The 26,113-nt window shown below is 42.1% G+C and overlaps 1 protein-coding gene across 1 annotated transcript; it reads right to left on the bottom strand.

The window, feature by feature from the left end:
- Positions 1-2,507: 2,507 nt before the first annotated feature.
- Positions 2,508-24,543, bottom strand: LOC119161461 (nose resistant to fluoxetine protein 6-like). Its single transcript, XM_037413946.2, has 12 exons — positions 24,400-24,543; positions 23,777-23,871; positions 22,502-22,681; positions 21,328-21,421; positions 17,000-17,086; positions 15,995-16,160; positions 15,248-15,330; positions 8,757-8,879; positions 6,352-6,472; positions 6,039-6,228; positions 5,074-5,216; positions 2,508-4,061 (listed from the first exon to the last, which is right to left on the bottom strand). The coding sequence occupies exons 1-12, from the start codon at positions 24,423-24,425 to the stop codon at positions 3,819-3,821; spliced, it is 1,551 nt and encodes a 516-aa protein (XP_037269843.2). The 5' UTR covers positions 24,426-24,543; the 3' UTR covers positions 2,508-3,818.
- Positions 24,544-26,113: the final 1,570 nt, after the last annotated feature.

Below are 26,113 nucleotides of genomic sequence, written 5' to 3'. Positions count from 1 at the left end.
TTCTGTTCACGTTAACGATAGTTTAATAATAAGGGCCTTCAGCATGCCTTGCTCTGTAATTCATAGATATGAAAACTAGTTGACCCTTTGCGGCGTGCACTGGCGATTATAAGCTTTTATTCTGGAAGTCTATGTGCGAGTAAGGTGGTATGGTATGGCTGCAAAGGCTTCACTGCCTTTCTTAAACCACGTTTTCCTGTTTTGTGAAGTAATGATTCTTGCTTCAATTATATCGTGATCCGTGTTTCTACTAGCTTGGTTATACGAGGACTATTTATAATATCCTTAACTTCCTTACAGGAGTTGGTTATATCGACAATAAAACATTTTTCAAAACGTAATGAGGTGACTTGTTTGTGAATGCGAACTTCAGACAAAGAATTGATTTCATGCGTACTTTATCAAGCTTTCTTCAAACGTCCCTTTCCCTTTTTTACCCTTCTTACCTTTTCATGCCAATTTCCCTTTCTCCAACGCAGGGTAGCAAACCGGATATTTTTCTGGGTAACTTCTCTGCTATTCACACAACTTTATTTTCTCTCTCCCCACTACTCCAGAGTTTTTTATTTGTGCAACACATTAGCAGTTCGCATATATTCGAGCACTAATCAATCCCGGAATATGGGCGCTTGGTAACGAGTTTTGGAGCATTTCGTTCACGTGTCATAGTTTATTGCCACAGATATTGAATTTCGTTTCCGCTGGAGGTGGTGTTCAATGCTAGTCAGCGATAGAATATCTCAGCTAAATACAAAATCAATGGCGTCACAAAAGAGAGATATACCAGGAAGAACACGGTTTATTTTTTCATACAAAAACGTCACAGCTTTGCCGCAAAGAGAAGAAATGAACAGGCTAGCAACAAGTTGGCAGATCACGCGCAGAATGGTAAACAGATCAAAACGTGCTCTGCATTTTTCACTCACAAATAACGCACGTAGGGTACTCACAAATACAGATAAACACGAATAAGCGTCTCACTTGTTACTTCGCTGTGTCTGAAAAGCGTGCTATTTTCGCAAACGGAGACAATGCAACGATTGCAGTGACGTTTCTGCTACCGGTAACTACAACATAATTGTTCCGGTGAAAGTCAAAAGCCAGCAAAGACGCACGATCCTCTCTCTTACGAGGTAAGGGCACGCGAGAGAGCGTCCAGGGGTTTTACGTCCACCTCCACCCGTAGGGCACAGTACGCGTGGGAGATAAGAGCACGTGCCCCGCGCCGTGACCATGTAGCGGCGTGCACTCATTGCGCCATTTTGCAGGTAATGCTGAAAACATTATAGCCCCCCCCCCCCCCCCCCCCGAGATGCATGTCATCAGCTGTAAGTGGTAGATTTAAATAGCTTGTCGTGTGAACGTTGCAGGGCGTGCTGCGCCGTGGCTCAGTGGTTAACGCCTCGCACTCACGTTTCAGAGATACCAAATTCGATTCTGTGCGCCGGGATCTCTTTCTAGAATTTTCGATTTTTCGCATTTTCCCAATTATATATATATAAATACACACATACATATATATATATATATATATATATATATATATATATATACATATATATATATATATATATATATATATATATATATATATATATATATATATATATATATATATATATATATATATATATATATATATATATATATATATATATATATATATATATATATACTGTGTGACGGTGACGCCCACGTCAACCCCGGCGGCAAAATCCAGTCGAGAGTGTCCATATGATTGCTATCGCAACAAAAGAAAGAATTGAAGTTGAACTTTATTTGTTCTAGCCCCGCCGCGGTGGTCTAGTGGCTAAGGTACTCGGCTGCTGACCCGCAGGTCGTGGGATTGAATCCCGGCTGCGGCAGCTGCATTTCCGTTGGAGGCGGAAATGTTGTAGGCCCGTGTGCTCAGATTTGGGTGCACGTTAAAGAACCCCAGGTGGTCGAAATTTTCGGAGCCCTCCACTAAGGCGTCTCTCATAATCATATGGTGGTTTTGGGACGTTAAACCCCACAAACCATCATAATCATCATCAATCATCATCAGCTTTATTTGTTCTATGTGGCCATGGTTTCATCAGATGAAGACGCCGTCCTTTGCCAGTGCTAGTCACAGTTATATTCAATAAACATTCTCGTGAAATGATAAAAAACAAAAAAACAACGCACTCGAACACACATGCAAGCACGAAGGCCTATTTCCCAACTCGATGCATACACGCACAGCTTGTCACAGACATCAACCACGCAGCCCCCATCTTAAAGCCCTAAAGGACACGTAGCACTACCGTTTTGTAGCAACGCAACGCAAAGTTTCGTGCATTAGAGATCAACGCTTGTTTTTAGGGAGATTGCGCATGCGCATACCATCGTAATACGTTTTCACAGGCACGCTCTACAGACGAGCGGCTGCGCCTCTGGAGTTCTAAATTATTTTGAGAGCACCTGTGCACTCTACTATATCGGCTATAGGAAAGTAAAACTTGCAAAAAAAAGAGACCAAAACGTTACGTACATTACATGGACATATTTTATTTCATACCTTGTTCGATGTCCATAAATAAAATTGCCGTAGAAAACATCAAACTGAGCACATAATAAGTTACCTGGCCATTGATAATGCGAAATATTTAAAAAATTGACAAAAAACCAAATAAAACTGAGAATCACATTAAATAACCAAGAACAAACAAACATGAAATAAGTATATTTAGTGACGGCAAAGATAAATTTTTTAAAATAAAAAGCCGTTTTGGGAGCTGTTGTGGGTCAACGTGTACAAAGCGTTGACAGACAGTGTTATGATGTATGGAGTAGATACAGATATACGATTATGGCTTAAGTTTCTGCAATTTGGAAACATGTGCGTTTTTTACATTATGTATGTGTGATTTCTTGTGTTATAATAGAAAAATGTGTAAAAAAACGATATGCACTTTCCCTCCAAGCTGATGATGTATTATCCGGACAGCTACTGCCAATTGAAAAAAACAACATTTGCCTCAACCATCACGAACTCAGGAAGCTTATGCATATGCATAAGAAATACGAAAACCACTTGGCCACTTGAGTTTTACACAATGAACTTAGAACCTTCTTTTCATCACAAGGATGCCCGAAAGTTTGCTGAGTAGTTGTGGCCTTTATAAGGCCAAAGTAGCTCAAAAAGTTCATGAATACACTCTTCACAAACAAACTAAAGTAATATGCATCTGAATAACGATGTAGACTTTGCAGGCAAATTAAGTTGCCGTTATTCAAGTCTGATTACGGCTAGGCGCAACATTTGTCGAAACTGCCATACATAAATCTTCAGTTAGCACGCCATATTCGTACATCATTAGCGGACTGTTAAGATCCGCTATAAGCACAAACAGTGAGAGCTCATGGCAAGCCTAAAGCACCACAGGAACTCCTCGCGAAATAAAAAGGCTACACAGCTCGACAGCAGCGTGTTTAAGGTTTCTTCTCAGGCAATTGTTCACACGTAAGATTACTGTAATATCACAGAGGAGCACCGCCACACAATTGGAATTGAATGTCTTCCGTATAAAGAGCGATAAAAGTTTCTATTGGGCACTCACATGAATATTGCTCTGTAGATGAAAGGACGCTTCACTGAAGAATACTTTCACTAAGAACCCTTTCACTGCAGGAAACTTGTGCGTTTACCCCAGCTGTCACCTTTTGCATTGTTTTTGGTGCGAGTAAACTGTTCAACGCAAAATTTATCGCCACACTATTTCACAAGCCACCGTACACGAAGGACGGGTTCATGAATTGAAGTTCGTGACGCCCACCTAAACAGTGTCGACTTGTCATTGTGTTCTAGTGGCAGGCTTCTCGTCGTTTTCTAGCACGATGCGCGGAATTTCGAAGACTACTTCTTGCGTTAGGTTGCTTCCCTTCTGCGCTTTCACTGACGCCGCATTCTCGACCTGTGGTCGTGTGGTGGAACCAAAGAACAGCTTGTCCAGGTTTGCCGTGGGACCCTCACACACCAGATACATAAAGTAGGCGAGAGTGTAGCTCCACATCAATACCGAGAAGAACAAGGTCACCTGGTCGCACACAGGAATGAGGAGTGAGGGAGAGAGAGGGCATATCGGTAGGGTAAGAGTTTGTACATACTTAAACGACAAACATCACAAGTAAAATGCTGTAGCCTTGAACAACTGATTACCATAATGCGAAATGCGTCGCCTTAATAATACGACAATGCTTGTGCAATAAAGCAAAAAATAAGAAACGGGGAAATGGTAAATGGCCATAATATGAGTACTGTGTGTCCACTCACGTCGGGAGACTGATAGATAAAGAAAGTGAAGACACGACACAACGAGCGCACTCTGTCAAATGATGATTTGAAGGTTCTCAGATGTGAACGTTTCCAGATAGTATGAGTTTCCGGATGGCTCTTTTGGTCGCACTTCAGTACTGCGCACGTATGAGTGCCGGCACGAAAAAAGCATCCAAGCTACTTTCACAACAATTTACCCTTTCATATAGAATAAAAGGAGGTGCTAAGGTTATGACGTGTTTGTATTTAGGCGAAATACCATATAAACAACAGCATTCTTACAAGTTCCACTCAACAAAAGGTAAATGCACAACATCGACTAACTTTTTTATTTATGGCCCTTTATGTTCAACTGGGGCGTTGATATATGCGCTCTATTACTTCAAAAGCTTTGCTGACACATCTCAGTCAAATACCAAAGTTCAAAAAATATGCCATAACGCTCGTTAAAAAGAACTTACCTGTCGCAGAGCTTTGTGAAGAATGGGTAACATTGTGAAGAACTTTGTGAAGATTGGGTTGCACGGAAGCTTGACCTTTCTGAACTAATTTATTTTTTTGCAAGTATGTACTGACTGTTTCAGTTATGATGGATATCATTTTATTTTGTGTGTGTGTGTGAAGCGTAAAACAAATTTCAATGAAATGTGTTTTATTTTGTAGCAATAGTAACAAGTTGTAATGAAAAATGCACGTTAAATATTTTAATCTACCAACTTCTGAAACGAGCACTAGGAACAAGGGTGGGAGAAGAAGTGACGGGATGTGCTTACCTGATTAAAGTGGGAGTAATAGAGGCGTTCCCTTGATGAATGCAGCATTATTTCGATGAAGGGGAAGTGGATGAGGTAAACAGCAAATGACAGGCGGCTCAACGGTGCAAAAGGAGCCCACGACAGGAACTTAGACACAAAGCCTAAGAACAGTGAGAAGGCAATTATTAACAAACAAAAAAACATAACGTTCCAGTTCAATGTAATGCATTTTAAATGCACGTTATGACGCATAAGAACATGGCCAGCATCCACAGGTTTTCATAGCTGCGCAATTTTACTATTACAACCAAACATCAGTAGTGAAGCTGGAAATGTAAAAAAAAAACCGCTGTGGCGGTCTAGTACTTATGGTCTTCCATTGAGAAGTAAACCATCTCGTAATTTTGAGATGGAAGTTAAAATGCTTGAAGATAGTGTGCTTAGATTTAGTTGCACGTTAAAGAACCCCCGGTGGTCCAAGTTTCGGAACCATCCACTATACGGTGTCCCTCATAATCATATCCTGGTTTTGGGACAGAAGTTACTCAGAAGTAATACTAATAAACTTTAAAAAAAGAAATTTTACTAGCATAACTAAGGGACACAAGAAATATGAACAATGCGACACTGTTTTCTGCCCTAATTTACTAGCCGTAGTAAAGACGGTGCAGCAAACATAAATCTTACGAGGCTAATAGTTAAGAGGTGGGCTTATTGGCTGTTGCAGGCTGCATTATATCGCATGTTGCTTTGGCTCTATTTCGTGAGCTTCATTTTTAGGTATTCGTCAGCAATTTCCCTTGCAAGACTTCGAAAGACAATTATTATGAATACAGAATTAAAAATCTTCGGTTAATTTTGGCCTTTAACACAAATTTACAATAAAATCAAATCGGGCAAACATATTAAGGAACCGCTTTTTCGGCGGTTGGGGAAGTCTTCGTCAACTATCTATGCAAAACAGGAATAAAAGCAGAACAAACCTCCACGTCCTGAAATGCAGGCCAACGTGATCCAGCCAATGAAAATCGACCACATGATGCGGTCGAAGAATGCCAGGGCAATTTTGCCAAGATCCGAGGTCGGTGCATCACCACTGTACCACACAGACTTTATGAAAAGGCAGCATAAGCCAGCGGCCAAGGAAAACGCCCAGCAGGCGATTTGAACCATCTACGAAACAAAATTGTGATAATCTTTTTATTCTAAGGCTAGGAATAGGAGTGAGATGAGTAAAAACCGAATATATAGTAAGAGAAGTAGGGTTCTGCTGATGCATGAGGCCCTAATGCTTACCTTCGACACCTTCCGCTGCCGCAAGTTGTCGGCAACAAGGTAGACGATGCAACCAGTGAAATAGCACACCGCGTGGTACGATGGAGTAATATAGTACTTGTTCACAGTGTCGCCAACAGTGCTGAAGAGAAAAAGGAGACAAAGAAATGATCGATCTTCAACTGGGAGAAACCTGAGACTTACACAGTACTCGGAAGCGAATAATGTCGCGGCGTACTGGCGTATTAGTATTTCAGCAGTACAGTGACGGCATGTTTTTTCAGCACAACGTAACCTTTACAGATGGGGTTTCAAAGGAAAAATAAATTATCAAAAATAAACTGTACAATACGCCAGGTGTCCAGAAATATTTGAACAGCTAATTGTGAAATATATATTTACTGATGAAGATCTAAATTAATTTTTTCACTGCCAGTACGTAATGAATTGCTGCCGAGAAGCCGCTTTGTGTGAAATTTCAGCGTGGCTCAATTTTGGTGTATGCGCTACTAAACTGTAGCCAAACTGCAATTAATATGCACTGGTCCAATTACAGGGGTTACTGAACTCGGTTTTCTGCATTTAAGTAAGAAAAAGCAACTAAAATGCTCGTGCAGTACGTGACACCCTTTTGTGTTATTTACCCCCAAACTAGTGTCAACCTGATGCTTTAGCAGCACTTTACTCGTCTTGTGATCTCGGCGGCTACTGTTCGTGAATGAAGATACGGGACACGCAGTGAGCATTTCAATAAATATGTAGTTTATACGTGCTATTTAACGAATAATGAGCTTATTTGAGACCTTTATGGAGCCCGAAACACTATTATTTTTCAAAATTTTTGACAACCTTTAGTAAACGCTGCCGGTATATGTGAAATTGAAAATTTGCAGTAAAATGAAATGAACGATATGAACGCTCTACTCATTGATTATTAAACGAGCCTAGCACAAATCTAGGGGAGAAGATTAAGGATTTTTCCGGACAAGAACGAATTCGTCGTCAACTAAGACGTTTAATTATTCTGAGAAAGTCATTTGGATTTTCTTGAAGTTTCGTTAAATATACAGGTGGATGGCAACTACAATTTCATTTTTCATAACTTCCATATGTTGTGGTTCTCTGTCAAATCTGTGATGCTGCAATGAACCCCCCCCCCCCCCCCTACACACACACCTAAACTGGTTGCGCTGCAACAAAAACTAAGGTATAAAAGCGTCTAAGTTAGCAAGCCTCATAATATTTAGAATCACATCCACGCAAGCTTGTTACAAGAAAAGGGGAGGTTGCAAGTAATCTAACCCGGCGGCACGTTTAAGCCTTGGGAGCTCTTAAAAATATTTCTGCGGCAAGCATGTGTTTTACAAACGCCATGATGATGGTCCTGGCACGGTGGTATAGCACATGTGGCTGTTTTTTTTTTCGGGTTAAGGGGCTGAGTGTTGTGGCTGTAGTACAATTAAATGTGTGAGGCAGCGCTCGACTATTCAGCAGCAATCACGGGCATCATTTTATCTCTCGCATCCCTTTAACGCATCGCTGTTCTTAAGTATATGCATGCTGGCACTGTCTGAAACACCACTCCTGGTGTTATTACTTGAGGAAACTTCTACAAGGCCTCATTCATGTGCCAGTTACGATGAACAAATTCGGCGCATGATGCTGACCCCGTGATTCCGCTTACGGTTATTCAGGAGCCAGTGCACGATGAATATGCCGCTGTTTTCATCAACACTGAGGATTGAGTTATGTGTGTCCAGGGCCGTTTTCAAGAAGGCCTTGTTTCATTTATACTTGTACAATTACAACTACGTAACGTGTCTAATGATGCCCATTGTATGACATAAAAGCAGGTATTGCTCTACTCAATGTGAAGTAGGTGAGTCTCCCTACGATTCAAGCCATCATACCGTCCCATACTGCTCAGAATGACGTTTTTTGATAATCATTGCCCGCTCTCGAATGTGAGCAGAGTTTGACTATTTCAGAGCACCTGTGTTACGGCGAGTCAATAAAGTTAGAGACTTTATTAAAATAATCCCAACTCCTCTATCATGTTCGAACAGATCATCTGCGGCTTCGCCACATTAGGTCAAGTTAATCAGGCACAAGAAAACAGCACAGCTCTTGATATAAAAGCACCCCTTACAGTCATTGGCGTCCGCCCCCGGAAAAAAAAGGGGGGGAGGGGGAGTATACCCCATAGCTTAACTTAACAGGACGAGGTGATGATGAACCCTCCCTCCCTCCCTCGAAGGGGAACTCTTCTCACGCCTATGCTTATAGCTACGTAAATTTCTGCCATATTTTGAGTTTAAACTTTTTTTTGATAAATTGACCTGCACGATTGCAAGAATGATGTCCAATCAACGAATACTAAGAGTCAGGAACTTTAGTACTCTAGCAATTAGGCAATGCATACTCACGCCAGCTTGCGAGCAAGAAACACCATGAAGGGGGCGATATCCCACTGAGTGACTTGCCAGGCAGAAATGCAGCACCCCAAGAGCCCGAGAAAGGCAAACGCTCCGATCGCAAAAGGCCTGCGGCTGCAATACGAGTTAAAAGTGGAGAGTATTGTTTACTGTTCCATGAGTGAATCAACTATAACATGCGGCATGACTGATGTAATAATATAGTATCAAGTTTATCAGAAGCTGGAATTCGTCGTGTACATAAAAAGGTTACAGAAGAAATTACTTTCAACTGACTCTTACGCCAAGAATATTCCACACATGAAAGCGGACTTACTCATATGCACAAATCGACAAGTTTTAAAGGAACCGTCATGCTCGTACACCCACCACCTCCCAGTAAACACAAGTGCAAAGATATTCGCCACATTTCACGAGTCCACCGAGATGATGCACCATCCGACAACTTTTTCGGCAAGCCACTCACATGTTCAAAGAACTTCGTTGGCAGGGCATTATGAACCTTGAAGCAAAGTAATATCTGAATCCGAAAGCGGTCCCAGCCATATTATTTTATTTATTATTGCGATAGCAATTATGTGGACATTCTCTCTGGATTTTGCCGCCGGCGTCGGCGTCTCTCACCGTATATGTATACGTACCTATAATTATGAAAAAGCAATTATGAAAAAAATTGAGAAAAAGATTCAGGCGTGCGGCATCAAACTTGGAACCTCTGCGTGGCAAGTGCGAGGTGTCAACCAATGAGTCACCGCGGAGCACGTCCTTGAACGTGCAAACGGGAAGCTACTTATATCTACCGTTTATTACTGGTGACGGGAATTTCGGAGGAAACTATTGTGTTTTCAGCATAGCAGAAATATGGCACAATGACCGCGCGGCGGCGTGCGCCCTCATCTTCCACGTATACTTTGCGTCGCGGAGAAGAGTGGGTGATCATAACGCCCCTGAACGCACGTTCGCGCCCCCTTATTTCGTCGTTCAGCTGCCACGCTTTCACTGGAACGATTATGTTGTAGTTACCGGGTGCACAAAGGCCACTGCAATCGTTGCACAGTCTTAGTTTGCAAAAAGAGGGTGCTTTTCAGACACAGCGAAGTAACAACTGAGACACCTATTCGCGTTTATCTGTACCTGTATATGCTTCTTGCGTTGTTTGTGCGTGAGAAACGTGACACGCGTTTTGAGCTCCTTGCGATTCTCCGCGTGACCTTCCTTTTGGTTGCTATCATGTTCATTGCTTCGCCTTTGCGGCAAAGCTGCGACTTTTTTTCATTTGTTCCAGATGTAATTAGGCCGTAGTTAGCATGAGTCAACTCAATCAGCGATAGCAACTAACTATAGAAACGTTACAATATCCCACATACTAGCACCGCCTCCTCATAAGTTGGTGTTCTGTCCGTGCAGTTGATGTTAGTGATCAGCGTGGAAGTGACACCATCAGTGAGGCAACAGACAATCGCGCATGATACTTTCTTTTATAAAACAATAATACAAAGTATGAATAACAAAAGGCAAGAACAAAAAGCTGCGCAATGGCGGATGAAAAATGCCAGTCCTGCGTAGAATGCGCAGCACTGTACCGCGAAAGCTCGAAGAGAGGCCTTTCAGAGCCTTTTCATAACACTCTTTGAGTGACTGCTACAAGAAAACCTGCTGAATACATACTACGTCCCAAATAATAATAATTTTTGGGCTGGCGCTCAGTGTGTTATCTTTCATCATTCTTCGGTGAAGCATGGTATCCGCTACACACTTGCTAGGAATGTTGTCTTGTCTTGTCTCCTAGGAAATCTTGGCTCATACCCACATGGGGGACTGGCCACACTGTACCTCATAATACATCATTTTTTACAACGCTTGCTAAAAAAAATAAAGAGACATTAGATAGGAACAATAATAATGTTCCTTTGAAAAAAACGTGAAAAATTTCAGAAGAATGCGATAAACCAGAATATATAAAACAAATTAACAAGAATGAGGAAAGGGGAGAAAGAATTGGATATATCTGGCAGTACCACTAGCAGCGTATCCTTCCGGTTGCCCGAATGAATTTATGTAGCGCTGACAGAATAGCACTGCGGCCCACACCCAACTGACTGGCTCCAAACGATAATAGGGTGGATGTATTGACTGGCAATCCGAGCATACCAATCGGTCTTTCAAGAATTATTCGGCGCAGTGAGGCGAAGCGGCGGCATGTGAGAAGAAAGTCATCTATTGTTTCCGGTTCATTGCAAACAACACATAGGTTAGTTAATGAAAATCCTGATTTGTTGAGATAATAATTTAACAGAGGAACTCTACAGCGAAAGCTTGTGAGGGTCACCTCACATTGACGGGAAAGGCATTTTGCGGTGTTCCGTGTGAATAGCAGGAGCCGATATTCTTCTGATTGTAGAAGCGACGTTTCGTTGATTTTTAAGATTAACAGGCGTTTGAATTGTTCGGAAGTAATAAAAGGAAACTGTGGTGCTACTAGCACCACCGGGAAATTTAAAGATGCCGAAGTTAGCGAATCAGCGAAGTCATTTAGTTCAATTCCAGCATGCCCGGGGACCCAAATAAATGTTGTGATCTTTGCAGTGCCTGACAACAATGAATAATACTGGCTGAAGCCAGTATGTGTGACAGTTATTCAATGAACACATAAATAATCATATTTCTTCTGTGATAGGCTGGCATTCAGTAAGCTATATATATCCTTCTACTTTCTTCGGAGAACCGTAGTATCTGCTACATACTCGCTAAGAATATTGTGCAATATTTTTCTGCAGTGACTGGCGACGATGAAAAATTATGCTTGAAGTGGGTATGCGCCACAGTTAATACGTGAACAAGAAGAAGCTTTTGTAATTGGTTGGATCATGGGACGACGTACTCTTTACGAAATTCGCATTGTGTGACGCCTGATTCTTCCTGTGATGATCTTAAACGCTGTATTACTCATATTAGCGTGATTTCTTTCTCGACATAAAGCTTGCCTTAGGGGAGTTTTGAAATGAGCTTAAAGCGCCGGCGTGGCTCAGTGGTAGAATACTGGGCTCGCGCGTAGGTGACCCGGAATCAGATGCCATTGTGTTCTGGTGTGTTTATTTACTGAGCTTTTTTTTTTCTTATTTCTTGCAATATTGGCTACGGAAACCGGCGGTGGCAGCGGCGGACAACTTCACTGTCACACGTGAGCTGTGTTCTAATCTCATAAGAGCTTTCGCTGTAAAACTTTCTGCACAATGAAACAGTGCAATACGCCGTTTTAACGCGATAACGTTAGAGAGCTCGTGTCGCAGAAATTCCGCCGTTGGCGGTGGCACCGTTGGCTTTGAGCGAGAAATTGTCCGTCAGCGAAAAATTAAGAAACAAGCAAATAAAGTGAAGAATAAAATTTTCGGTCCCATCGAGGATCTAATCCGGGCTTTTCGCGTGGCAAGCAGGTGTCTAACCACAAAGCTTCGATATTTTTTCTTCATTACCTGGCTTTGGTAATCAACATATTACGCCACCGACACAACAAAATCACACAAAGTATGATGTATACACATAGTGACTGATAAGTCAACCAGAGCTGTACTGGTATCGTCGGGTGAAAATTCTGATAAAGTGGCAAGCGGTTTTACCCTTGAGAGCCAGTCTGGTGGTTCTGGTGCAGCTTGTTGGATATCTATAAACTAATCAACACTTTCGCGAAAATACTTTTTTTGCAAGCCGTGCGTCTTTGTCAAATTGGTAGCCTGCCATTCTTGATCTCCACAGAGAGTGTAGGCCCAGCAGCATATTGTCGTCAAAAGGTACATCATTTTCACTGATAACATTCAGGAACCAAATTCGGTACGGGTCTAGAGGAAGTTCTTTCTTTACGACGCTGCAGCACGTCCCAAAAATAAATCCCCTCCCAACAATGCAAAAATACATGATCAATAGATTCCGGTTCTTTGCAAATGAAACATTGTGTTCTCCATGGCAAACAAATCCCTTTCTCTGAAAAAAGTGATTTTACTGGTAGAGTGCCTTTATGCCATTTAAAGAAGAAAGCTTTGACAGTAGGCTGCAGATGCATTTTCACAAAGCTATATTGTTATTCACTGCTGCTTTGGCAAAAAACACTACATAAATGGCGTGAAATGGAAGGAGCCTCCTTAACGCATTTTGTTCGACAGGTTTCACGACGACATCGAGCCCATTCGGCGATTTGTAGGCGCACTTGGGAGGCCATGAAACTACGCAGAAAAAGGCCGGGATAGTGCTGCCACCACCGCTACCAACACATAAGAGCTTTCAAACAGCTCTAAAAATGGACAACTTTGTCCATCTAGCGGAAAACATATCATGCCTTTCCAGAGGCGTTGATAAAGCAAATAGCCAACGCTAAATATTGTCCTGCCATCTGTGAGGTGTTGTGAGACTCTTTATGGCCTCCAAGATGGCGAGCGTGGGGCGTGTATTTTGGAGGCCATGCGACTCTTGTTTTAGATAAAAAACCTGCATGTATCTGTCGCGTGGGCGCACGCACGCGCGCGCGCGCGCGTGTGTGTGTGTGTGTCATCTGTAAGACATTGCGAAAAACGTGTCTCGACTGCAGCAGAGGGCCGTTAAAGCAGAGGGAAGTGGCCACACTGCACAGTCACTAAATTACTAAAAGTACGCGCGCGCGCGCGTGTGTGTGTGTGTGTGTGTGTAACAAACGTATTAATAAGTATGCACTTAGCGGTTGAAGGATGCAGTAGGAGCCGGATTTCACTATTGCGTTTAACTCTTAAAGGCGAACCTTAAAGGCCAACTCCGGTGATTTTTTGACCATGTCAGGATAGCGGTGCTTTTATGTTCCTGAGACACTCTTGTCACTCGTTCGACAGCTGAAATGCTGAACAAATTCTAAAATAATTTGTAATTTCCTAAGAAACCGCTATACCAAAACCGAAACACCACTGAGAGCGTTTCCACGTTTGACGTAATCAATTGCGTGACGCTGCCTGAGAACCTGCCTGATTGCGCCTAATGCCCACCAGATGGCACTACTTGTCCACGGCAGCTGTGGCGATCGGCTCAAACGCTTACACTGTTATGTGAATATATGGTGAATCCTGTGTGGCTCACAACGCAACACCACTGGCTCTACCACACGCCCACCAAAAGGAAAAGGAAATCGCATGCTCAATCAAGGAAGCGCCAACCCAACCCACACAATCCATAGCATACAAGGGATGCTACAGCGGCATATCAGTTCCGTCAATTCCGCCAGGCAAAACTGAACGGCACAATCACAATGTTGCCAATAATTCTGGCACGTGAGGAGAGCATTTTGAGGTAAGCAATAAAATTCATTTGTAAAGAATTTGCGAAACTCTAAAGCCCGCAATTTTGCATGAATGGCGCAAACTTGAAAATGAGTGAACCCATTGAATTTTATTGAGATCCACTGACCTCGAAAAATCACCGGAGTTGGCCTTTAAGGGTCACCAAAATTTTTGTTTTCGCATGTGCATATGCATATATAAAGTACATGAATTGTGACACCTTTTTTGTGCGTTACGCACTATGTGCCAAGAACACTTACAATATTGCGTGCGCAAAGGTTCAAGTGTTGACGTCTGAAATATACATGGTGTTTAATTCCGAAAGCCTATTTAAACCATACGTCAGCCGTCATGCAACTTATCTCAGCAGATTAATTTTGATGAAGAATAAAGTAAAAGTAAAGTTTTTACAAATCTTTCTTGTACAATGCACCACATGTGTGCACGCCAAGTGGTCGTTCCATTGTTTCAACGAATAATTACCTTCGCAACTTCGCAGCTTTTTTCGCGATTGTTGTTTCCTATCAGCGCTTCGCAGTAATGTATCGACATCTTCTGTTCGATGATTACCGCTTCCTCACAGCTCTTCTTTAAATGAGCACAACAAATGCCCCGCCGCGGTGGTCTAGTGGCTAAGGTACTCGGCTACTGACCCGCAGGGCGCGGGTTCGAATCCCGGCTGCGGCGGCTGCATTTCCGATGGAGGCGGAAATGTTGTAGGCCCGTGTGCTCAGATTTGGGTGCACGTTAAAGAACCCCAGGTGGTCGAAATTTCAGGAGCCCTCCACTACGGCGTCTCTCATAATCATATTGTGATTTTGGGACGTTAAACCCCACATATCAATCAATCAATCATGAGCACAACAAATGAGCAGCAATGGTCGTCGATATATTCTCTCACCGTACCTGACCACAACGAATTCCAAAAAAAGTATTAGTTTATGTCAATGTTCCACTTACTGTGCCCCATCTATACATGACAGCGAAATAATCCTTTGCTGCATGATAAGAGGAAGGATCGACTCGTGGGCAGATAAACACGTCAAGAAAAAAAAAAAGACGAGAAAGGGGGCCAATACTAAGCCTTGGCGTATCAACCACTGCACTATATTCTGAAGCGATTTATTTACCATGTGGGTAAATCACAGGCAAGCAGGTAAATCAAAGAATGCATCACAGTGTGCTTACTTCTTGAGGAGCAGGAACAGAGCAATGCCCACAATGAAGAATTGGTAATCCACGGACAGGTACCACAGGTGTGGAAGCACAGTCTGCAATCACAATACAAAAGAAATCGTACAGTGAAAGTGACGTGTTTAGCTACATTACTGCGCGCTTATTTTTGGTACAGTTACACAGGCCATTATTATGTCATTGTTTTTTTCTATGAGTGGGCAATTTAGTGTGAAACGAGACTGTAACCTGCGCAGAAAGCTAAAGCTCGGTGCACTTAAAGGCGTGAATTCCCGCGTGCATTCAAACTGAAACACTACTCTTTGTTCTACGCTCGTATTTATGTGAAAAAACAGACATCACACAGTGCTTTGCGTGCTTCTCTTTATACTTGAATTCACAAGAAACTCTAGATATATAGTCACTGGTAGGAAATTTTGATGAGCCCATTCTTATGAATACAAGCTCGAAACGAGCTCGTTTATATTTTTGCAACTCCTAAAACGTGTAACACATATAGTCATAATATTGATTGTTAACACCGCTTATAAAGATAGTCGTTAACGTCAAAAGCATTGTTGTTCATGTGTTTTCTTTCTCGTTTTTAAAAGGAACAATGTCGATCCCAACAGCAACTGTGCATGCGCACTTTCACCCGTACTATGTGGATAACACAGTGCTTGAATGAAAATAGGGTTACTGAACTAGGCTTGAAGCTGGTAGTAAAAATTACTTTTATCGTACTCAAAATGAACAAGTTACCCTGAGTCCCACGTAGTAAATGTTTCGGATTTGAAGCAACCACTGCCACCAGTGTGTGTGCAGTTCTTCATCCATTTTTTCAAAGAAGTTCTTTGCACCGGGGCCGGTCAGGATAAGCGGCAGCAAATATATGCACATCACGACAAAGAATAAAGGAACAGTGGTCCTGTTGAAAAAAAAAATATTCGTTTTAGTGGCATTTTCCCCCAGTAAAATATTGATTTTTATACTCCAACATTACGAACATAGGTAACATGTATATTTTGAAAATATTTTGCGCACGCCGGACACATGCGGATAAAATCCAATGTTCTTCCGGCAATAATGCACACAATAAATTATTTTGTGAATATTTTGCCTACCTACTGACATTTCCTCACAGACAATTTTCGGCGTTCATTTTCTCACGTATAACAGTGTTCTCTTTTCACGTTGGTGCAGTGCTTTTGCTAATCAAGGAAGGGATGTCACCGCTTTATCTACCCTGAATACTTTTTACCCTCAATTACGATGGGTGAAGAAATATGTGTGTCGTACAATTTAAATAATACGACAAATTTTACCAAACTCAAGTAATGCAGTCAATTGCAGTCAATATATCCGACATTTGCGCTCTTTTTGGTGGCGTCCAGGGCATTGGGGAAAACCGAAAACAGTTCTGTACTATAAATAATGCAAGAATAATATCTGGTCATCCCATGTTTGCCACATGGTTCTTCTGCCATAAAACACCATATATTATCATCATAATTATATTCACTATCATTAACTTAGTCACAAAAAGTGCAGTAACGATTTGGTGTAGTTGATTATCCACAAATACCGCCTTGATAGTGGCATGAAGTATCAGCACACTCTAGCTTGTTTTTAGTTGTTGTTTTTTTTTTGTCGTTTTTTTGACGCTGCTAGAGGAAAAATACTGACATGATTGATCAAACAATTTCGGCTTACTCTGTAGGACCACAAAGCCGGATTTAAAGTATGAGAAAAGAGAGACCAACTTACCTCACAAGCCTACGAATAAGTGCAAAAACGAACACCCTTATTCCATTTGTATGTTGTTTGTCGATGACTAGACACATCAGGAACCCACTGGAACAAGAATAAACAAGTTCAGATATGCGCGTATTATTCAGAGTGCACTAAATAAATGGAAGACTAATGCTAAAGCAAGTAACAAGTTTCAAGGGTTTCCGATCTGTGGTGCTGTTGTTCTGGAGAAATGACGACGCCTTTGTTTTACACCACGTGATGGAGTTAACAATTCCGGTATAATATTAAACACGAAAGTTTTGTTATGTTAGAGTCTAGCGAAAGTTAACTGCCAACATTTTCGTCATGGAAGTGTCGTATGTAAGATGTACCCGAAACGATGTCAAAGATAAACTACAAGTTTCGTTGATTTGGATGCCCAAGCAATCAAACCCACGAACTCTTGGTCCGCGACGAAAGACGCCCAGCGCTTTTTTTAGTACGCCACCGGCGCACAAGCACAAGGCTCTATAAGCGCGCCCTATGTCTGTCACGCCTCCCTCTGCCCTAATTAAAGTAGGTGCAGTGCGAAGGAGATACGGACAAGAAGTGAACGAGGATGGACGCAGTGATGTTCGTTGGTTGGGTGGTGTCGTCGTATACAAGCGATACAGTTACGCACCGCATCATTATCCTAATAAGAGCCGACAGTGAGCGCTCTGCTGGTTTCAGCACAACGGAGGCTTGCAAGGCGTTTCGGCAGGAAATTCTAAGGTCATGCAATGCGCCGTAGGCACTTATTCGGTGTGGTAACTACACATTACGTATACTTCGCCTTTCGCACCGTGTAAGCATGATGACTAGTCCACAGAGTAACGCAGCATCCGCATGCATCAACGGTGTTTCCCCGCCACCTACTGCTTTGAGTGCGATAGCAGGGGGTGAAAACTCCCTATGCCTCCAATGTATTAGCTCTCGCATGCAGAACGCAGTGGCAGCGCCACTTTTGCCACTGGTGGTCATTGGGCATCTTACTAAAATAAATCACGAATAGAAAAGTTCTTTCATGACGTCACTGGTGAGATCGTTAAATAGAGAAAAAAGAACGGAAAATCAAGAGTAGAAGTGTTCCTGTGGAACCCCTGCTTTTCCACTTTGCATGCAAGCGGAATGCGCCCGTGCCTTCATTCAGATCCACTGGATGCTTGGGCTATGCGGCCGTTGGTAAAATTTTGTTAAATATTGTTAATGAATGAACTTTTTTATTATACGCTTTGTATAAAAGGAAACAGACACCTCCACGCAGTGCAAAAGTGTCAATCTATTAAAGCAGGTTTAACTTTGAACTGGCACACGCACATAATCTGGAAACATCGAACCCAGAATATCCAACCCAATGCAAAAATTATCAAAAATCGCGAGTAGCACACTTCTTATTTGACTCAATCACATTTTCTATGAGGCGCATAGTTTTCTTACAGAATTTGTGTACCAAACTAGATTGAAATTCAGAGGCATGGAAAGGCATGAAGCGATCAGAAGTTTTTTGAGAAAGAAAGCCACTGAAAACAGTGTTTTCTGCAAGTTGACTGGTCCTCATCGGGGCAACAGCATTGCTTTGACGAAGAAAAGTTTCCTTGTGGAAACGTTGGCTCCATCAACATTCCTTGCAATAACTTTTAGAAGCTTTTATTCCATCACATGTATTTGAATGACTGTATTGCAAGTAGACTCACAAACTTTCAAACCATAGCTACAAACATTTCATAAGCAGAAAGCAGCCTATAATTAATTGGCATAATTTACACGACCCGATAAAAAGTAAAAGAAGCTAAAGTTATGTAGCTGAGCCAACTCAAATTCAAGCCTTCCAATAAATGCATTTTCCCGACCGCAGCTTAGCTGCCGTCTTCAGCGATTCGTCAAGCTACACTGATTGATTAATTGATTGATTGATTGATAGGTGGTGTTTAACGTCCCAAAACTACCATATGATTATGAGAGACGCCGTAGCGGTGGGCTCCGGAACTTTCGACTGCCCGGGGTTCTTTAACGTGCACTCAAATCTGAGCACACGTGCCTCCAGCTTTATCGCCTCCATTGAAAATGCTGCCACCGCAGCCGACATTCCATTCCGCAACCTGCCGGCAGCAGCCGAATACATTTGCCACTAGACTAACGCCGCAGGACTAGTCAAGCGACACTGCACTTCTGTCAGTCCAGTCAGGCTGGCAGAGAACTGGGTTTTCTATGTACTCATGTAAAACCAATCAGCTCAAAGAATGGGTCCCAATTCTTGTACTCCCCCGTTGGCTTTAGGAAACGCTGATAAACAATCACGGAACTAGAAATCCTCGAGTTAGCACCACACAGAGCTGCGGAAAACGTCTGTTGCCTGATTTAGCCATCTTTGATGAATGCGTGGTTTACTTGTTCGGCGTATATCACTGCGGCTTCCGTTGTCTGCCCACCACAACATGCTGTATTTATCTCACCCGCAGTTTGCACGCCAACTGAGCGAGATAACTGTGCGCGACACAACTTTTAATACCGCTGATCGAGGGAAAGGGAGTAGTGGAGGCTAGTGCTACGAGCTTATGTCAATCCCTTCCGGCGCTTCAGTTGATTTAAAGTTCACAAAAGAAAAATAGGAGAAAACATACAAACAAATGAGAAGTTCCTTACAGGGGTATCATTTTTTTATTTGTAAGAACTTGTGAAAGCCAATAAATGCAAATACTCACGGTAAACCTCACACTGTTCAACCGAATTTTAGGATGCCCGGGAACCCCTACGAGCGTGCATGTTCCTTGAAACCAAAACTAGCACGGAGTTTCTGGGGCCTGGCAATAGCAGCAGCTAATAAAATTGCTGAAATGAGTCCCCTAGAAAGCCATAGAAGACCGGTGAAAGTCGTGCAGTGAGTGATTTGGTGCAGTGAGAGAGACGACAGCAGTGAACACTTGCCCGCGTGCATGCCTCGAGCTACAAGCTCTGCCTCTCACGTTCTTGAAGCGCTGTGTGGCATCTACGCAAAAGCACAGATGTAGGGTTACATTTTACGCGGGAGCGCACGCCTTCGCGTTTGTCACGTCAAATGACAATGGTTTCAATAGGTACACATCAAGTGCCAGTGCTCACTACGTGCTTGTAGATTCATAAGGCAGCACATGTATACACAATATACAGGAAGTGAAGTTTTTTTTTCGTTTGTAGGCATATGTTACGTTCTCGAAACAGTCGGCAAGAGAAAACGTCTGGGGTTTATGTTTGTAGTGGCAAGGTGTGGAGGTAACTTTAACGGATGGCGCGTTTAATAAGAGAGGGCTGGTTCAAATAATAAGGATTTAGAACTCGAGGCATCGCAAGCGTACTTCGAAGTACGGTCTGCAGATCTGTGTTCGAGTGCTTGCATTTTTGCAACTACTTAGCAAAGAAGCGTCACCTTCTCGGCCCTGCACTCAACTTTCCGGGCACTGCACTTTCACAGCACAACAATGAAGCTGATGCAGCAAATGTAGCCTATTCGAAGTGAGGAAAAGTGAGAATGATATTGAAAGCATCGAAATAAACAATCTCTTCAGCTGCTTATAACTGCTTACTAAAAGCAATGTTGCCGTTACTGTAAATGTTCTTGCTTTTTTTACCTTTCTGCTAGTTCGGACACCTGCGACATTCATTAAGATCTTTTTTAAAAGCAAAGCTTCTTATGACATGGCTTGTGCATCCCCCGTTGCCATAGTACGGAACCTGTGGCACATACCCACATACCAGTGGCACATACCCGCATACTAGTGGCACGTACCCGCCCTCGGGCACATATCCGCATGTCCACATGTTACGAAAAACGTAGCATGGCGTCCTTATCATGCTCTAGGTGTTAAAAAAGCGCTGACGGCAGAAATTTGGTACGTACTCTCATTTATTCCTTGGATTGTCCGCTGTATGGCAGTACTTGTATATGATGAGTATGGGATAAAAAGAACCGAGAATGTGGTACTTGAAGTTTTCACTAGATGAACTGATGGACAGACAGACAGACAAGTGAATGGACAGACAGACACGCGGACGGACGGATGGATGGGCGTACGTATGAATGGACCGCATGGACGTACGAATTGGCGCACGAACGAGCGCACGAACGTACGAACAGATGCACGGAGGGATGCACGGATGGATAGACGAACGCTTCGCTTCACTTGTCATCATTAACTTTAAGGAAATGCTGTGTTTTTATGTTTCCTTGGTTTATTATTATGTCATTTTTAGCAACCTCTGATATTACTCACCAAATGCATTTCTTATATAAAAAGAGACACACGTTGGTATATTTCTGATGTGGCAATGAAATGTTCACGTACCTGATGAAGAAGAACGTGTCGACGAGAACAAATCCTGCAGTCACGAAAATGCTCATGTAATACTCAGTCAAAATTAGCAGGTTTAGTGTGCGAGCTGCAAGAAAGGATAATGGAAGGGTTACATTTCTTAGTTGTAATTAACTTCAAATAAAATAAACGAAATACAGGTTTCTTTAACCATAATTTGAAAGCCCACAAATCTTGGCACTCAAGCAACCCAAAGTTTAAATTACAATACCTAGGCAAGAAAAAGAACTATTCTCTGTGAAAGCAACGTTACGCACTGCAACATTAAGATAAATTCCTTTCTAGGAACGCTTTGAAGTGGTATAATCAAGTGCAATTATGCGACATCATGTGAAGTTTTTCAAGAAACCGAGCACTGTAAACTTGTAAGGCTAGGTGCAGTCAAGTGAGAGCATCATGACTGTCCTCAGAGAACATGCAAAACAATTTTTCTGCACTTCTAGTGAATACACTGTTTTTACACCCAACTGCCTTTTTACTGGGCTAGAGCAAATTTATGCAGTGCTTATCGCAAGAACCTGCACGTAGCGCACTATTTGAATATGCTACAAAATGGTTACATGAAATCATTTGCTCGCAAATAGGTGCTATAGTCTTTTCGTCAGCATTATAATTCTCACTCTTTAATGGTAAGAGCAGCTGCCCTTTAAACTCTTCTCGCCATTCACAAAATCGCATGTTGGCTGAAATGTCAGTTTGTTTACAATGAACAATAGCGGCTCCTTTGTTTTCCCTCTCTTCCCTGCCATTCAATGTTGACACACAAAAAACTCCCCTTTTAAGAGCAGCAGCTCGGTAGACATTGCGGCTAATGAAAAACTGTTCACCTTTCATTCCGATTTTTGTAAAGCATGGCTTAGGAATCGCAAGGTTCCTTCTGCAATCTGCCAGACGTCCATCACATTAAGCGGTGTGACAAGCGTAACTAAGCATTACTGGGGGAAAAGTGTTGCTTTGCATCTAAAATTATAGCTATATCGCAATTGAGCTCAAATGAAAACTTTTTTATTCAGTTTGTCACAGTAAATTTCAATCATTTCAAAATTTTTGTTGCAGCATGCATAAAGTAGGATTGTGTAAAACTTGCATCGCTGATATATTGATTACAAAAGAATGCACTCTTCTTTGACACACGTATCATACTTACACCACACGTCTGACATGATACCATAGCTGTGGCCAAGGACTATTGACACCAAGCTGAAAAAACGCAGTCCGTGAATAAAACGCAGATCAAAGTCACCAGCATTTCTTTGGCGCTTGATGGTGAATATGGCACGGCTGTTGTGCAGCGCAGAGAAGGAGGTGACATACTTGAGCCATGCGCCTAGAAAACAAAAGCATTGATTACAGATTTGTATATACACTGCTGAAAAATTAAATAAAGTAGATGCCACAATCTCTTGAGGGGTGGTTATTGCTGCCGCTGAAGGCGCGGTGATGCAGGAATACTGGGAATTAATAGACCGACGAATAGGCTCGCGTAGTCACCACTGCAGTTTGCGCACAAGACTTCTATTTAAATACATATAATCAGAGTTTCCTTGACCTGATGTAACTCAAACGACGCCTTCACACGTGGTGCCTATTAGTTACGTCAACCTATTCATACTGTGGCCCCACGTTTCAATCAATGGTGGATTTTTACTGCACGTGTTATCTTTGTGCGTGCTTTAATAAGCTTGCTGCTAGCACGTCGTCTTGTCTTATTCGTGCTTCGGTGTTGTCGTTTTGTTTTTGCACAATATTTCATAATATCGGTTTATGTGACAAGAAAACTGCAGGAATTCGCCAAGGACAGAGTGTCGACACGCGTCTTCTTCAAGGCTGCAACCACTTTCCTTAGTGCGTGTGCGATTCTGCTCGTGGGCATTCTTAACAAAATATTTCAGCCAATTCTGGCACTGGGCTCATTATTACTGAAGCTGGCCGACCAATGACAACAATAACTTACAAAAAAGAGAGAAGTTTGGTCAAATTGGCCCCCAATTAGGAAGCTTTCATCTCAGGTGCCATGTCATTGCTATAGTCAATGGACATACAATGTTTCAAGTCACGTTTTCTGAACGAGCAACACGGAACTAGAAAAAAGATACCTCGGGTACTTCAGCCTTCTCAAATCAAAGAACATACGAGGGGGAAAAGCAATGGTCCGGTTCGCCACCTGGCCACCACTGTCACAATGAATTTGACATTTGAGCACCCATTGCCTTGAAGTTAATTTAAAGTCTGTTGAGAGAATATATTGTTTGATTTATTTATGGACACAAATATTACAGATGAACGAAACGAAGAAGATGCGCTTCAGTGCGTGCAGCTTTTTGCCCCAAAGCCATCCATACAAAAAAAAATACATTTTAAACAGTGCTGCATGCTCTAGAGTAATGCGTTGAAAGAAACGGTGAGTTTGTCGCAGACTTACTTTGGCTGCTTTTCTCAGTCTTTTTTCTAGATGCGACGTAGATCTCGACGACAGTTCCAGCTCCAATAAGGATGCTAATGACAGCCAAGAAGGCTCTTAAAAATGAAAATGATGTTGTATTAGCTTTTATCCTAGAGTTAATTGTCGAATGTGTTGTTTACGCTGAATTCGATACGAGTTGACAAGTTTAATACAACCAAAGCAGCCCTCAGCTTGCAATCTCGACTAAATATTATAAAGTGATGCTATTGATAAGAACACAAAGCTATGGAGCCTAGAGTGTTTTCTAACTAGAGCTCACAATGGCAAGCATACACGTCAGTGCTTGCATATGAACTCAAATCAATGACCGAAAAGCAAATGGCAGGAACGTGGTATCATCAAAATTCACTATGAACAGGAATCAAAGTATGAGTGTGTATTTCAATGATTAAAATAGCACCTACATAGCTGCGAAAAATATCAATATAAATAGCATGCAAGCTAACTATCGCAGCTGCTATAGCTGCCCAGAATCTAGACAATTCTTGTTGTTATTTAAAATGAGTCATTTATTCATGAAATGTTGTACAGTAGAATACGTAAGTTCTTCGTTGCATACACCACCTATAAATGATACTCACATTATCGCAATCTGGCCAGGGGTCATCACCACGTCGTCGATCGTGGTGCAGCTTTCTACTTCGATTCGCAGCGGTTTAGGCCTCACTGCGGTTTATTCGTTTGTAAAAAATGTAAAAATTGAAAAAGGGCCAATGTTTTTACAATTTTAGAGCACAACTGAAACACAAATTTCTCAGTTGATTTGATAAAAAATTGTCCTTCTTCGTCTCATTGTTGCCAGTATACAAATTCCTTGACACTCCTGCACAAAATTTTCAAGGGTACCGCCAAAAGAAAATTCCGAAGGGCCAGATGGAAGCTTGCGAAGAGAAATAGGAAAACAGGAAGGTGGGTGTTGAAGCCGACGTTTCAACAAGCGAACTTGTCTTTTTGCAACCTTGAGTGAGAAAAGTGCACTTGTGGAAACGCCATTTGCAGCACCCAGCCACTGTTTAGGTGCAACGTGTTATTTTTAGCACACAACGTGATCCTCGATAGACGAAAATGTGCTAAAAATATTAGTTGCCTGCAGGTAGTATCTGTAATTGGCAAGTGTCATGGTAGTAAAATTATAATGTTCAATCACTACATACGTGGTAAATAGTGTGAAGCTTGAAATTTAGTGTAACAACGTAATTTCTTTAAAAACTGATGGATTCAGAGACCACATTTCGGCACATATTTGTGAGTAGAAGTACAATGCATCATTGTATTGAACCACTCAAGGTGACATTGCCTACCAGTGAAGTAGTAGCAAGCCAGAGTGAATTTCGTCTTGTAGTGACACACTGAGGGGTCAGCCGCTCAAGAAAGACTCCAGCTTACTACGCCACGTAGGTAGAACGGATGCACTGCATGCATAGTGCTTTGGCAATCATATTTCATCTACCTCTTGTGGTTTTTAGTACCATATCATTCGGGGGAAAACCGCCTTATTAACCCACACCATAACATTGCTCCTGCGAAACTTAATCGGATTTTGTTGATTTTTATCAGGTAAGTGTAAAACCTACACTTCAACTTTTAATTTTAAAATGTTCAGGAACCACTGGCAAGTTGCCCATTTGTAGGGGTCATTTTTAAAGCACTTTTTCGATCTCGACAACCACTTTTTATGAGCTCAATATTTTCTATCTACTGCTCATAAATTAAATGCCGTCAACGTCTCGCGATGTTGAAGGCGTGTTGACGACAATCCAGCGTCAAATAAAGTGCCACTCTAGAGCTAGCATGAATTGTACATAATTCCAAACACCAGCGTATGATAAAATTTTGAATTAATTTTCTTGTGATTCTGGTTAAAGTGGGAGCTACATCCAGATACTGGGTATTTATGTATTTTTTTCTTTCCTTTTTCTTCCATTCTTTGTTTCCTTCTTTGTTTCTTGCTGTCTCTCTTTCTTTTTGCTTTCTTTCTTTCTGTCCGCTTATTGAATTCTACTGGAAAAACGTTTTTCATAGTGTGGGAACCACACACACCAGCTATCAAGAGATAGCACCACGTGTTGCACAGTAGCGGTGCGCGGGGACGCCTTGGCTGCCACGAAGGACGGAGGCTGTCACCCGCACTGGCCGATCGTTGCTGCCGCGGAATCATGGTCGTTGCGTGGCTCTCTCATCCCTGGGACGACCCTGCCGTACACCGTGTCTAGTTAAATACATGTTGTTGTTTGTTTCTGACGTGAACCTTGCATCGTCCTTCCTCTACGTATGGACGGGACGCGGCAAGCCCCA

This window comes from Rhipicephalus microplus, chromosome X (genome assembly GCF_043290135.1).
Source record: "Rhipicephalus microplus isolate Deutch F79 chromosome X, USDA_Rmic, whole genome shotgun sequence".
In the NCBI taxonomy this organism is placed as follows: domain Eukaryota; kingdom Metazoa; phylum Arthropoda; class Arachnida; order Ixodida; family Ixodidae; genus Rhipicephalus; species Rhipicephalus microplus.
The sequence above is the reverse complement of the archived record's forward strand: the minus strand, read 5'-3'. Positions and strand labels throughout refer to the sequence as shown.